General features: G+C 42.9%; 1 protein-coding gene across 1 annotated transcript in view; it reads right to left on the bottom strand.

Annotated features, from left to right (window-relative positions):
- LOC139375459 (mitogen-activated protein kinase kinase kinase 9) overlaps positions 1–1,028 on the bottom strand; it is a 50,598-nt gene extending 49,570 nt beyond the window's left edge. The window contains exon 1 of the mRNA XM_071117269.1: positions 596–1,028. Within this exon, the coding sequence (XP_070973370.1) occupies positions 596–1,028 (433 nt within the window). The remainder of the gene's footprint in view (positions 1–595) is intronic.
- Positions 1,029–16,363: the final 15,335 nt, after the last annotated feature.

Here is a 16,363-nt window from a genome sequence, read left to right as displayed (position 1 = left end):
TTTTTTGTTGTTGATGTGATATAAAAGTAGAGTGATTTATGTTTCTAGAACCGTACCGCAGTTGAGAATCGATTCACGTTTAGATGGGGTATTTTGACTGTTTTTGGCCTCCAGAGCCAATTTGCTTTTGAAACGGAACATGTTTTAAGGTCCTTGGACTAAGGAGTAACGTTAAGACTCCTCTAGACCAAATATTAGGCTAGCTCAGCATAGCGGTACGTACCAGGGATGGAAGAGCCGAGCGGCCCTGATATGATGTGCTAGGCGGGGTGTGTTGTACTGACAGTTACCTACAGCCTCTGGTGCAGGCCCGAGGCCTTGGTTGACAGAGAGAGAGTATAATATGCCAGTCATTATCACGGTCTCCCAGCTACAGATTCTAGACTGCCCGGTAGATAGATTGTAACCTCTATTGCTATCAGTGGTAGCCTATTGCACCGAGATGACATAACAGTAAACAAGAGTGGGGGCTATTTTTTGTCGGAGTGGCCCGATAACCGGGATAAATGTGCAGGACAATGAAACATTGTTAACATTGAACAGGAGTAATAAACGACAACCTCTGGTATGCAGACGGTGGGGCTATGATACTCACGGTGTAGTGAAGGCACGGCGTAATCAGAGTACTCCTTCACTGACGTGTCTCTGTCCCGTATTTTCTCAGAGATTCCGTTCCCAATACTGACATAATTACTGGGGAAAATGCCAACCCGATCCTCGATCAGCCCCGTCCACCAGCCCTCGTCCCCGGACACTAACGAGTCCTTCGACAGCACCTCCACCAGGTCACCCTTTCGCAGGCTGAGCTCGTCTTCCGCCCCAGCATCATAGTCGAACACAGCGGTCCAGTAGCCTGAGAGGTCCGGTCCTCCTGGGCCGCTAGACGGAGCATCAACGCCGACAGTCCCGGCGACAGTGTCATTCTCCGGCCAGCAAAACGCTTCAGTTTCCAACCCATCTGGAGGAGAAGACACGTACCTTCTGCTGGGACTCGGGTTGTTGTCAAAAGCGGGTTTGGAGGCATCCATTGAAGCGATCCATAGGGGCAACCTGGTCCTGGATTACAGGGTGCAGTCTGCGGAGCTCGTAGCCAACACCTGCACGCACCGGGACACGAGGATGGTCGCAGCACCTTGGGTACAAAGCCACCCCGGCCACCGTGAGAACTAAGCAGCCTAGTGGGCTAATCCCGGCGAAGCGTCGCTGCTGCTGAAAACAGCCTCACTTTGGTTTTTCAGCATTCGTTAATCTCTGTAGTGGTACCTAGCTACCTGCAGGACTAAATCAAGAATCACAATTCCCATTTAGGAAATTACCAATTATGTTCCTCCTTTCCCACTTCCACTTTCCGTCGTTAATACTTCCCCTTGCTGTGTGCATGCGCTGTCAACCACCCTCTCTCTCTCTTCTTTATTTCCAGCCAGCCAAACGTGCCAACAGACGAATCATGCCTCCTGTCTCCTACGATATGATTGGCGCACGTCTGCATCAATCACGTGTTTACCTTGATCCTATAGCTTCAGGTTGTGTGTTGGACTGAGGTTGTGTGTGACAACCGTAATATAAGTATGTTGCGAAAACGCCTTACCGGACAGTGGGCAATATTAACAGGGTGTTTACAACAAGGCAAACAAGCAAACCCGCTACAATATGAACAGCAACTTTAAACCATTCAGCACCATGGACAGCAACGTCTTCAACAGAACGAATGGGGGTAGCGGTTTCGGCCACACAGCAGTGGCCAGCTCTGCACCCACCCAGCCTGCTGGCTGCGGCTCAATGAGAGAAGACACCAGGCAGCACTTATGTTGGGCTGGTGTGCCATGCTGTAGGGATGGGGACGGGGACGGGGGGAGCATCAACTCTGCTCGGTCGTTGGGTCTACGCGTCATAATGAGTAGGCTAGCTATTAAGAATGCAATGCAATATGTAGATCGATGACCCTCTCTGCCATGCATGCTTATTGCCCCCCCCCTTAATGGACCATTTTCAAATGCATACAAAGTCATTTGTAGATAATTTTTTGAAATACTGCCGTCTAACTCGTTGGTATAACATCATTAGATCTACTTAGTGTAAAAAAATATATGCACCATAGATCCAAACAAGGATTTTTCTAACGGTCTCCTTTATTATGTTGTTGACCAAAATCAAAACAATGTAAAATAAAATAAAAAGTGTCATGAAAATAATAAAATCAGTTAAGGTTAATTTCATGCATAATTACCTGAAAAAAATATATACATTTCATAGTGAGGAATTAAACAATAAAACAACAACCAATGATCAATAAATGAACAATCCAACTATTTGAAATATCAGTGACATTACCAGGGATAGCAAGGTGTGTGTTGTGTTGTGACATTACCAGGGATAGCAAGGTGTGTAGTGTGGTGTGTTGTTGTGTTGTTGTGACATTATGAGGAGAAAGCAAGGTGTGTGTTGTTGTGACATTATGAGGGATAGCAAGGTGGTGTGTTGTTGTGACATTATGAGGGATAGCAAGGTGTGTAGTGTGTTGTGACATTATGAGGGATAGCAAGGTGGTGTGTTGTGTTGTTGTGACATTATGAGGGATAGCAAGGTGTGTGTTGTGTTGTTGTGTTGTTGTGACATTATGAGGAGATAGCAAGGTGGTGTGTTGTTGTGACATTATGAGGAGATAGCAAGGTGGTGTGTTGTTGTGACATTATGAGGAGATAGCAAGGTGGTGTGTTGTTGTGACATTATGAGGAGATAGCAAGGTGTTGTGTTGTTGTGACATTATGAGGAGATAGCAAGGTGGTGTGTTGTTGTGACATTATGAGGAGATAGCAAGGTGGTGTGTTGTTGTGACATTATGAGGAGATAGCAAGGTGTTGTGTTGTTGTGTTTTTGTGACATTATGAGGGATAGCAAGGTGTTGTGTTGTTGTGAACATTATGAGGAGATAGCAAGGTGTTGTGTTGTTGTGACATTATGAGGGATAGTAAGGTGTTGTGTTGTTGTGACATTATGAGGGATAGCAAGGTGTTGTGTTGTTGTGACATTATGAGGGATAGCAAGGTGTGTGTTGTGTTGTTGTGACATTATGAGGAGATAGCAAGGTGGTGTGTTGTTGTGACATTATGAGGAGATAGCAAGGTGTTGTGTTGTTGTGACATTATGAGGGATAGCAAGGTGTTGTGTTGTTGTGACATTATGAGGGATAGCAAGGTGGTGTGTTGTTGTGACATTATGTGGGATAGCAATGTGTGTGTTGTTGTGACATTATTAGGGATAGCAAGGTGTATGTTGTGTTGTTGTGACATTATGAGGAGATAGCAAGGTGTGTGTTGTGTTGTTGTGACATTACCAGGGATAGCAATGTGTGCGTTGTGTTGTTGTGACATTATGAGGGATAGCAAGGTGTTGTGTTGTTGTGTTGTTGTGACATGAGGGATAGCAAGGTGGTGTGTTGTTGTGACATTATGAGGGATAGCAAGGTGTTGTGTTGTTGTGACATTATGAGGGATAGCAAGGTGTTGTGTTGTTGTGACATTATGAGGGATAGCAAGGTGTGTGTTGTGTTGTTGTGACATTATGAGGATATAGCAAGGTGTGTGTTGTGTTGTTGTGACATTACCAGGGATAGCAATGTGTGTGTTGTGTTGTTGTGACATTATGAGGGATAGCAAGGTGTGTGGTGTGTTGTTGTGACATTACCAGGGATAGCAATGTGTGTGTTGTGTTGTTGTGACATTATGAGGGATAGCAAGGTGTGTGGTGTGTTGTTGTGACATTATGAGGGATAGCAAGGTGTGTGTTGTGTTGTGTTGTTGTGACATTATGAGGAGATAGCAAGGTGTTGTGTTGTTGTGACATTATGAGGAGATAGCAAGGTGTGTGTTGTGTTGTTGTGACATTATGATTGATAGCAAGGTGTTGTGTTGTTGTGACATTATGAGGAGATAGCAAGGTGTGTGTTGTTGTGACATTATGAGGGATAGCAAGGTGTGTGGTGTGTTGTGTTGTTGTGACATTATGAGGAGATAGCAAGGTGTTGTGTTGTTGTGACATTATGAGGGATAGCAAGGTGGTGTGTTGTTGTGACATTATGAGGGATAGCAATGTGTGTGTTGTGTTGTTGTGACATTATGAGGGATAGCAAGGTGGTGTGTTGTTGTGACATTATGAGGGATAGCAAGGTGGTGTGTTGTTGTGACATTATGAGGGATAGCAATGTGTGTGTTGTGTTGTTGTGACATTATGAGGAGATAGCAAGGTGGTGTGTTGTTGTGACATTATGAGGGATAGCAATGTGTGTGTTGTGTTGTTGTGACATTATGAGGGATAGCAAGGTGGTGTGTTGTTGTGACATTATGAGGGATAGCAATGTGTGTGTTGTGTTGTTGTGACATTATGAGGAGATAGCAAGGTGGTGTGTTGTTGTGACATTATGAGGGATAGCAATGTGTGTGTTGTGTTGTTGTGACATTATGAGGGATAGCAAGGTGTTGTGTTGTTGTGACATTATGAGGTATAGCAAGGTGTTGTGTTGTGTTGTTGTGACATTATGAGGAGATAGCAAGGTGTGTGTTGTGTTGTTGTGACATTATGAGGAGATAGCAAGGTGGTGTGTTGTTGTGACATTATGAGGGATAGCAAGGTGTTGTGTTGTTGTGACATTATGAGGGATAGCAATGTGTGTGTTGTGTTGTTGTGACATTATGAGGGATAGCAAGGTGTTGTGTTGTTGTGACATTATGAGGGATAGCAAGGTGTTGTGTTGTGTTGTTGTGACATTATGAGGAGATAGCAAGGTGTTGTGTTGTGTTGTTGTGACATTATGAGGAGATAGCAAGGTGTTGTGTTGTGTTGTTGTGACATTATGAGGAGATAGCAAGGTGGTGTGTTGTGTTGTTGTGACATTATGAGGAGATAGCAAGGTGTTGTGTTGTGTTGTTGTGACATTATGAGGAGATAGCAAGGTGTTGTGTTGTGTTGTTGTGACATTATGAGGAGATAGCAAGGTGGTGTGTTGTGTTGTTGTGACATTATGAGGAGATAGCAAGGTGTGTGTTGTGTTGTTGTGACATTATGAGGGATAGCAAGGTGTTGTGTTGTTGTGACATTATGAGGGATAGCAATGTGTGTGTTGTGTTGTTGTGACATTATGAGGGATAGCAAGGTGTTGTGTTGTTGTGACATTATGAGGGATAGCAAGGTGTTGTGTTGTGTTGTTGTGACATTATGAGGAGATAGCAAGGTGGTGTGTTGTGTTGTTGTGACATTATGAGGGATAGCAAGGTGTGTAGTGTGTTGTGTTGTTGTGACATTATGAGGGATAGCAAGGTGTTGTGTTGTGTTGTTGTGACATTATGAGGAGATAGCAAGGTGTTGTGTTGTTGTGACATTATGAGGGATAGCAAGGTGTGTGTTGTTGTGACATTATGAGGGATAGCAAAGTGTGTAGTGTGTTGTGTTGTTGTGACATTATGAGGAGATAGCAAGGTGTTGTGTTGTTGTGAAATTATGAGGGATAGCAAGGTGTGTGTTGTTGTGACATTATGAGGAGATAGCAAGGTGGTTTGTTGTGTTGTTGTGACATTATGAGGGATAGCAAGGTGTGTAGTGTGTTGTGTTGTTGTGACATTATGAGGGATAGCAAGGTGTGTGTTGTTGTGACATTATGAGGGATAGCAAGGTGTTGTGTTGTTGTGACAATATGAGGAGATAGCAAGGTGTGTGTTGTTGTGACATTATGAGGGATAGCAAGGTGTTGTTTTGTTGTGACATTATGAGGGATAGCAAGGTGTGTGTTGTGTTGTTGTGACATTATGAGGGATAGCAAGGTGTTATATTGTGTTGTGTTGTTGTGACATTATGAGGGATAGCAAGGTGTTGTGTTGTTGTGTTGTTGTGACATTATGAGGGATAGCAAGGTGTGTAGTGTGTTGTGTTGTTGTGACATTATGAGGGATAGCAAGGTGTTGTGTTGTTGTGTTGTTGTGACATTATGAGGGATAGCAAGGTGTGTGTTGTTGTGTTGTTGTGACATTATGAGGGATAGCAAGGTGTGTGTTGTGTTGTGTTGTTGTGACATTATGAGGGATAGCAAGGTGGTGTGTTGTTGTGACATTATGAGGGATAGCAATGTGTGTGTTGTTGTGACATTATGAGGGATAGCAAAGTGTGTGTTGTGTTGTGTTGTTGTGACATTATGAGGGATAGCAAGGTGTGTGTTGTTGTGACATTATGAGGGATAGCAAGGTGTTGTGTTGTTGTTACATTATGAGGGATAGCAAGGTGTGTGTTGTGTTGTTGTGACATTATGAGGGATAGCAAGGTGTTATAGTGTGTTGTGTTGTTGTGACATTATGAGGGATAGCAATGTGTGTGTTGTTGTGACATTATGAGGGATAGCAAGGTGTTGTGTTGTTGTGACATTATGAGGGATAGCAAGGTGTGTGTTGTGTTGTTGTGTTGTTGTGACATTATGAGGAGATAGCAAGGTGGTGTGTTGTTGTGACATTATGAGTGATAGCAAGGTGTTGTGTTGTTGTGACATTATGAGGAGATAGCAAGGTGTGTGTTGTTGTGACATTATGAGGGATAGCAAGGTGTTGTGTTGTTGTGACATTATGAGGAGATAGCAAGGTGTGTGTTGTTGTGACATTATGAGGGATAGCAAGGTGTTATAGTGTGTTGTGTTGTTGTGACATTATGAGGGATAGCAAGGTGTTGTGTTGTTGTGAACATTATGAGGAGATAGCAAGGTGTGTGGTGTGTTGTTGTGACATTATGAGGAGATAGCAAGGTGTGTGTTGTGTTGTTGTGACATTATGAGGAGATAGCAAGGTGTGTGGTGTGTTGTTGTGACATTATGAGGAGATAGCAAGGTGTGTGTTGTGTTGTTGTGACATTATGAGGAGATAGCAAGGTGTGTGTTGTTGTGACATTATGAGGAGATAGCAAGGTGTGTGGTGTGTTGTTGTGACATTATGAGGAGATAGCAAGGTGTTGTGTTGTTGTGACATTATGAGGGATAGCAAGGTGTGTGATGTTGTGACATTATGAGGAGATAGCAAGGTGGTGTGTTGTGTTGTTGTGACATTATGAGGAGATAGCAAGGTGTTGTGTTGTTGTGACATTATGAGGAGATAGCAAGGTGTGTGTTGTTGTGACATTATGAGGAGATAGCAAGGTGTTGTGTTGTTGTGACATTATGAGGAGATAGCAAGGTGTGTGTTGTGTTGTTGTGACATTATGAGGGATAGCAAGGTGTGTGGTGTGTTGTGTTGTTGTGACATTATGAGGGATTGTAATGTGTGTGTTGTGTTGTTGTGAACATTACGAGGGATAGCAATGTGTGTGTTGTGTTGTTGTGACATTACGAGGGATAGCAATGTGTGTGTTGTGTTGTTGTGAACATTACGAGGGATAGCAATGTGTGTGTTGTTGTGACATTACGAGGGATAGTAATGTGTGTGTTGTTGTGACATTACGAGGGATAGCAATGTCTCTCACCAGTCAGGTTAACTTTACAGTCATTTACCAAGCCTCTCCCTCACCAGTCAGGTTAACTTTACAGTCATTAACCAAGCCTCTCTCTCACCAGTCAGTTTAACTTTACAGTCATTAACCAAGCCTCTCCCTCACCAGTCAGGTTAACTTTACAGTCATTAACCAAGCCTCTCCCTCACCAGTCAGGTTAACTTTACAGTCATTAACCAAGCCTCTCCCTCACCAGTCAGGTTAACTTTACAGTCATTAACCAAGCCTCTCCCTCACCAGTCATGGTAGACATCTTAACAGTTGAGTCCTCTACAGTATAGTGCCCTACTGTTGACCAGAGTCCTTTACAGTATAGTGCCCTACTGTTGACCAGAGTCCTTTACAGTATAGTGCCCTACTGTTGACCAGAGTCCTCTACAGTATAGTGCCCTACTGTTGACCAGAGTCCTATACAGTATAGTGCCCTACTGTTGACCAGAGAGCTAAGGGCCCAGCTACAGTGAGATGGACATGGTAAGAAAATGTCAATTCATGAGATTGTTTTTTAAATTTTTATCAGTAGCACAATGAATGAATAACGTCTATATTAAATCTATATTAAAGTTTTTGTTAAATATATTATTAATGTCTATTTGATATCCTAGGACATCAGTAGAGATCATTCACACATGTCTTTAAAAAAAAGATATTTATAAAATCATATCACAATGTGAAATAAAAGTTTATTTCAATGTTGCCATACATACCGTTACATCAATGCTGATTCAAATGAGAAACAACTTAAGATTTTGTTACAAATATGGAGATTTTTAATAAATATGGTGATTTATAATAAATATGGAGATTTATAATAAATATGGTGATTTTTAATAAATATGGTGATTTATAATAAATATGGAGATTTATAATACATATGGTGATTTATAATAAATATGGTGATTTATAATAAATATGGTGATTTATAATAAATATGGAGATTTATAATAAATATGGTGATTTATAATAAATATGGAGATTTATAATAAATATGGTGATTTTTAATAAATATTCAAACAAAACAAATCCCCCTCCTCTGACCTGCACGATGAGATTACACAACAAAAAAAACCATACACTTTTGAGAAATGTCATCTTGAATGTCTAATATGTGGATTTTTATTTTTTGAAATACTGTTCCTGACCTCAGCAAAATCCAGTGTAATCTGGTGATTACCACACAGGCCTAAATACAAAGTGTTATGTTTGGGGCAAATACGACAACACACCCCTCTTCATATTTCAACCATGGTGTTGGCTGCATGTTATGGGTATGCTTGTCATCGGCAAGGACAAGGGAGTTTTTTAGGATAAAAAAAACCAAACAGAATAGAGTTAAGCACAGGCAAAATCCCTTAGATAGTTATGCAATAGTTGTGTATTATGGAGGCCTGTCTGTTGTCCTGCAAAGAACCAATAGGTGACACGGTCTCAGAAAACCCATCCTGCACCTTGCACTTTAGACGTGAATATTTAACTCATTACAATTATTTTTTTTATATAAAGACGATCCATTAAAACGCGTTCTTATCGACTTTTGCATTAGTGATAATGACAGCATTGTGGTGTAAAACAACAAACTGTGTGGCCCAACTACGTCTAAAACCCACCCCTTAGTGATCTGACTTTTAAAATGACAATGTTTCACTTCCTGCACCTGTACAGTATCTGGTAATTGTAGTTTTTATTTTAAAGATTTGTAGTTTGAAGACAAAGTAAGCTCTACAGAACAGCACGATGAGTGAAAGAGATACAGGGGTATGTATGTACACGGTAGACATTTAGCAGACACTCTTATCCACAGAGACTTCCAGTAGAGTGCACACATATTTATACTTTTGGAAATTGAACCCACAAACCCTGCTGTTGCAAGCACCATTCTCTACCAACCGAGCCTCACAGGGTCACACATCAACTCTTTTCACATGACAAAATCATAATTACAACCAAACTAACAACATGATCCACCATCAAAGAAACAAGACAGGCATCAGGATAAATATATTGTTTGAATGTATTTTGACCAAGGTAGGGCTCAATTCCATTTCAATTCCAGTCAATTCAGGTACACTGAAATTCAAATTCCCATTATCTTCAATGATTTTCAATGAGGAGTCTGTTTTACTTTCTGAATTGACTGGAATGGAATTGGAATTGACCCCAACCCTGATTGAAATGGAATTGACCCCAACCCTAAATTGAAATGGAATTGACCCCAAATCTGATTGAAATGGAATTGACCCCAATCCTGATTGAAATGGAATTGAGCCTAACCCGGATAGAAATGGAATTGAGCCTAACCCGGATAGAAAGGAATTGAGCCTAACCTTGGTAGAAATAGAATTGAGCCTAACCCTGATTGAAATGGAATTGAGCCTAACCCTGGTAGAAATGGAATTGAGCCTAACCATGATTGAAATGGAATTGAGCCTAACCCTGATTGAAATGGAATTGAGCCTAACCCTGATTGAAATGGAATTGAGCCTAACCCTGATTGAAATGGAATTGAGCCTAACCCTGGTAGAAATGGAATTGAGCCTAACCCTGATTGAAATGGAATTGAGCCTAACCCCGGTAGAAATGGATTTGAGCCTAACCCTGATTGAAATGGAATTGAGCCTAACCCCGGTAGAAATGGAATTGAGCCTAACCCCGGTAGAAATGGAATTGAGCCTAACCTTGGTGTAGATAAGATAAGTTCTTTAAAAAAAATGGGTGTATATCATTCTATTTGTGGTCACTTGATAACACAACTCGTCTTGTTTTCTATAAGACTCTCAGGAGGGGAAGAATGAACCTGACAATGAAACACACACCTATGTTGACACGCCTGTAGCCACACGCCCGTCACTGTGTTTGTTTGTCATTTATTTATGTTACTTAACGAGGCAAGCCAGTTAAGAACAAATTCTTATTTACAATGACGGCCTAGCCCAGCAAAACCCTAACCCGGACGACACTGGGACAATTGTACGCCGCCTTATGGGACTCCCAATCAGGGCCGGTTGTGATACAGCCTGGAATTGAACCAGGGTCTGCAGTGACGCTTCTGCAGTAGACCGCTGCGCCACTCAGGAGCCCAACGTGATGTGCAATACAGTATGTCTGTAGTAAAGTCACTGGCCTGATGTCTCATGACAGAGAAGGACAATACATATACATGGAGGGTTTATGAAGAGTCGACCAGAACAGACCAAACCTGACCAGAACAGACCAAACCTGACCAGAACAGACCAAACCTGACCAGACCAAACCAGACCAGACCAGACCAGACCAAACCTGACCAAACCAGACCAAACCAGAACAGACCAAACCTGACCAGACCAAACCTGACCAGACCAAACCTGACCAAACCAGACCAAACCAGAACAGACCAAACCTGACCAGACCAAACCAGACCAGACCAAACCAGACCAAACCAGAACAAACCAAACCAGACCAAACCAGAACAGACCAAACCAGAACAAACCAAACCAAACCAGACCAAACCAGAACAAACCAAACCAGACCAGACCAAACCTGACCAAACCAGAACAAACCAGAACAGACCAAACCAGACCAAACCAGAACAGACCAAACCTGACCAGAACAGACCAAACCTGACCAGAACAGACCAAACCTGACCAGACCAAACCAGACCAGACCAGACCAGACCAAACCTGACCAAACCAGACCAAACCAGAACAGACCAAACCTGACCAGACCAAACCTGACCAGACCAAACCTGACCAAACCAGACCAAACCAGAACAGACCAAACCTGACCAGACCAAACCAGACCAGACCAAACCAGACCAAACCAGAACAAACCAAACCAGACCAAACCAGAACAGACCAAACCAGAACAAACCAAACCAAACCAGACCAAACCAGAACAAACCAAACCAGACCAGACCAAACCTGACCAAACCAGAACAAACCAAACCAGACCAAACCAGAACAGACCAAACCTGACCAGAACAGACCAAACCTGACCAGAACAGACCAAACCTGACCAGAACAAACCAGACCAGACCAGACCAAACCTGACCAAACCAGACCAAACCAGAACAGACCAAACCTGACCAGACCAAACCTGACCAGACCAAACCTGACCAAACCAGAACAGACCAAACCTGACCAGACCAAACCAGACCAGACCAAACCAGACCAAACCAGAACAAACCAAACCAGACCAGACCAAACCAGAACAGACCAAACCAGAACAAACCAAACCAAACCAGACCAGACCAAACCTGACCAAACCAGAACAAACCAGAACAGACCAAACCAGACCAAACCTGACCAAACCAGAACAAACCAGAACAGACCAAACCTGACCAGACCAGAACAAACCAGAACAGACCAAACCAGACCAGACCAAACCAGACCAAACCAGAACAGACCAAACCTGACCAGACCAAACCAGACCAGACCAAACCAGACCAAACCAGAACAAACCAAACCAGACCAGACCAAACCAGAACAAACCAGAACAGACCAAACCAGACCAGACCAAACCAGAACAAACCAGAACAGACCAAACCAGACCAAACCTGACCAAACCAGAACAAACCAGACCAGACAAGACCAGACCAAACCAGAACAAACCAAACCAGACCAGACCAAACCTGACCAAACTAGAACAAACCAGAACAGACCAAACCTGACCAGACCAAACCAGACCAGACCAGAACAGACCAAACCTGACCAGACCAAACCAGACCAGACCAGAACAAACCAAACCAGAACAGACCAAACCTGACCAGACCAAACCAGAACAGACCAAACCAGTCCAGACCAGACCAGTCCAGACCAGACCAGAGCAGTCCAAACCAGACCAGACCAGATCAGTCCAAGAGACAACCACATCACAGGGACTGGAGGTTGAGATTGCCAATTGAGATTCTGGCACCACCTGGTGGTACCAGAGTATCACTGCAACTTCCTGGTCGCCCTCTGATGACCTCATCGTGTTACTAGGGTGTATTCATAGAGAGCCACTCCAACTCCTCCATGGCTTGTTGGCCAAAGCCTATTGTGGAAATGAATGGGGTTTTAGAACACACGCATAAAATAAGGTCTGTGGTAAACACCGGCTTATAGAAGATCTGATATGTTTTGATAATCTTTATCAGCTAATGTCACTTTGTGTGAATTTTGAAGCAATTACAGAATGCACATAGAGGCCTCATAATTCATAAAGGTCAAGTTAACTGACTGATATTATATTACAGAACAAAATGTATAAGATCTCCTAAGCCTGTGTTAAACCTCAGACATTATTTTTTTAACATTATTTTTTTAAAACATTATTTTAGCAGTTTTATGACAAAACCACATTCTTTCCCCCGTTAATCAGAGGTGACTCATTCCCGTTTTTAGGACTACAAGCCGGCGATCTCTGTCAGTTGCAGTCGTTAGCAAATGAAAAAACGTTTTGCAACGAAAACGAGAGTCTCTATTGGACAGATTCAGGTAGGTCCTTCCCAGTTTTTTTTGGTTCTTTTGGTTTGTTGTGAATACACCCCATGGTATTGTAGTTGTACCTCTCTGCTCTTTTGGTTCTCTACACAGATTTAAAATGACCAACAATGACTTATATAATAGACTACTGTATGTGGTATATTTATAGATCTATAGATATATAAAGAAAACAACATCTAATTGTTGAGAAATCAGTATACACGAGTTTTTAATGTCATAAAACCAAATCACCAGTTGTGTTACAGTACAACCCACTACACACATCTCCAGTACCCCATGCTGCGCTCTCTCTCTCTCTCCCCCCTCTCTCTCTCTCCCTTCTCCTCTCTCTCTCTCGGTGTCTCAGCTCTCTCTCTCTCTCTCCCTTCTCCTCTCTCTCTCTCGGTGTCTCAGCTCTCTCTCTCTGTCTGTCTCTCTCTCCCTCTCTCTCTCTCTCTTGGTGTCTCATCTCTCTGTCTCATCTCTCTCTCTCTCTCTCTCCCTCCCTCCCTCCGCCTCAGCTCTCTCTCTCTCTCTCTCCACCCCCCTCTCTCTCTCCCTTCTCCTCTCTCTCTAACCCTCTCTCTCTCTCTTTCACTCTCTCTCTCTCTGTGTCTCAGCTCTCTCTCTCTCTCTGTCTCTCTCTCACTATCTGTCTCAGCTCTCTCTCTCTCTCTCTCTCCCCCCTCTCTCCCTTCTCCTCTCTCTCTAACCCTCTCTCTCTCTCTCTCTCTCTCTCTCTCTCTCTCTCTCTCTCTCTCTCTCGGTGTCTCAGCTCTCTCTCTCTCTCCCTCTCTCTCTCTCTCTGTGTCTCAGCTCTCTCTCTCTCCCTCTCTCTCTGAGCTCTCTCTCTTTCTCTCTCTCTCTCTCTGAGCCAGTGGGATGTAACCTACTGTAGCTTGTGAGTTACCAGGCACACTAAACATAACAGCCTTCAATACATGATTACACCCAAACAACATTCCTGTACCGGCTGCTCTCTAACCCCCTCTATACCAGCGGGCAATCTATTTAACATATATATCCCTTTGAATATGTAACAAACGATAACGTAATAATTTACTCTGATTAAGTATCACATGAATGGAAGGAAAAGCTTGTCAATGAGACACGAGTCAGGCCATCTCATCTCAACCCTCTCAGACCATGCATGTAGTGAGCTACAGAGGATGACACGTGTTCCTAGTCTTACAGTTCAATATTGCCATTTTGTAGCATATATATTTTTTTTTTTTACAGAAGAAGTCTCAATAAATAGATGTATATTAGCAAAGTGCATCATGGGAAGACCAGTAGAAAAATACCTGTAAATTATCAATCTGTTACAGTTCTCTGCAGAAACACAATTCTTGAGGGGATTTTTGAAAACTTTGTAAGAGCAAGATATTATTGTTATTAATAACAAATAATATAACAATGCCATTTCTTAAATGTTTTAGGGAGATATAATAGATATTTTAGAAAACACGAAGAAGACATTGGGACGCATCTAAAATGGAACCCTATTCCCTATATAGTGCAGAGCCAGAACCGTATCGGCCCTGGTCTAAAGTAGTGCACTATATAGTGCAGAGCCAGAACCGTATCGGCCCTGGTCTAAAGTAGTGCACTATATAGTGCAGAGCCAGAACCATATCGGCCCTGGTCTAAAGTAGTGCACTATATAGTGCAGAGCCTGAACCATATCGGTCCTGGTCTAAAGTAGTGCACTATATAGTGCAGAGACAGAACCATATCGGCCCTGGTCTAAAGTAGTGCACTATATAGTGCAGAGCCTGAACCATATCGGCCCTGGTCTAAAGTAGTGCACTATATAGTGCAGAGCCAGAACCATATCGGCCCTGGTCTAAAGTAGTGCACTATATAGTGCAGAGCCAGAACCATATCGGCCCTGGTCTAAAGTAGTGCACTATATAGTGCAGAGCCAGAACCATATCGGCCCTGGTCTAAAGTAGTGCACTATATAGTGCAGAGCCAGAACCATATCGGCCCTGGTCTAAAGTAGTGCACTATATAGTGCAGAGCCAGAACCATATCGGCCCTGGTCTAAAGTAGTGCACTATATAGTGCAGAGCCTGAACCATATCGGCCCTGGTCTAAAGTAGTGCACTATATAGTGCAGAGCCTGAACCATATCGGCCCTGGTCTAAAGTAGTGCACTATATAGTGCAGAGCCTGAACCATATCGGCCCTGGTCTAAAGTAGTGCACTATATAGTGCAGAGCCAGAACCATATCGGCCCTGGTCTAAAGTAGTGCACTATATAGTGCAGAGCCAGAACCGTATCGGCCCTGGTCTAAAGTAGTGCACTATATAGTGCGGAGCCAGAACCGTATCGGCCCTGGTCTAAAGTAGTGCACTATATAGTGAATAGGGTGCCATTTGCGACACAGGCACCCCCCCCCCCCCCCCCTCCTCCCCCCATACCAAGCCACAGTAGTCCCTGTAGGAGCTGAAGTCCCTGTAGGACTGAAGAAGCTGAATGTGACCACATTGAAATAAATAGTCAAAATATACAGAATATACAGACAGATGTACTGAAGTAATGTTCAGGGCACTCTGATAATGTTATCCTTCAATGTCTTCCTCATCTTCTTCCACTCCTCCTCCTCCTCCTCCTCTTGCTCCTCCTCCTCCTCCTGTCTTTAGTTTGATAGTTGATATGTCTGTACTTGTTCTCTGTTGTTCCTCCTCCTCCTCCTCCTCCTCCTCTTCCTCCTCCACGGGCGCTTCCTGTTTTAGTTTCTTGCCTCTGACAACTCTGCTGTTTCTTGCCTCTTATTCGTTCCTTAATAAGAAACTAAGCAAATAAAATACTATTAAATACTATGACCATTCAATTGTCATTCATCATCAACAATATCTGTTCCATTAGTTATATAACATGTTTTGTTCTCCATAATGTAAGATCTAAAAAATAGTATCTTTGATTTCCTCTTTTTTTTGTAAAAAAAAAAAAAAGTGTTTTGGTTTTATCCCCCAAAATACTTAGTTTAGAAAAGGTTGTTCTCATCAAGGTGTTGAGAAAAATATAGACTTCTTCTGATAGCTCAGATCTCATCAGCTTATTGTCTCTTCTAGTGGAATACAGACCAGACCAGATGAGACACCCTCTGGTGTTCTTACCCCGGTATAGAGGTACCCTAACCCCAGCTGTAAGCACACCCATGTGGGTAGCAGACCGGCTCTCCCTGCCTTAATAGACATCTCCTTCAGAGGAGATGGACTGATTATGTCTGGGGTTGAGGGAAGGTGGAGGGGCGGAGGAGAGGGGGGCCACCACTCCCTTTACCTCATACTGTTCTCCTCCTCTCATCCCTTCATACCAACAAAATATCATTCCATCATTCCATCATTCCACACTGAGAATCCTACTTTTACTCTCCATTAAGTTATACTTTGAACCT

This window comes from Oncorhynchus clarkii, chromosome 19 (assembly GCF_045791955.1).
Source record: "Oncorhynchus clarkii lewisi isolate Uvic-CL-2024 chromosome 19, UVic_Ocla_1.0, whole genome shotgun sequence".
Classification (NCBI taxonomy): domain Eukaryota; kingdom Metazoa; phylum Chordata; class Actinopteri; order Salmoniformes; family Salmonidae; genus Oncorhynchus; species Oncorhynchus clarkii.
This window is presented reverse-complemented; position numbering and strand designations above follow the sequence as displayed.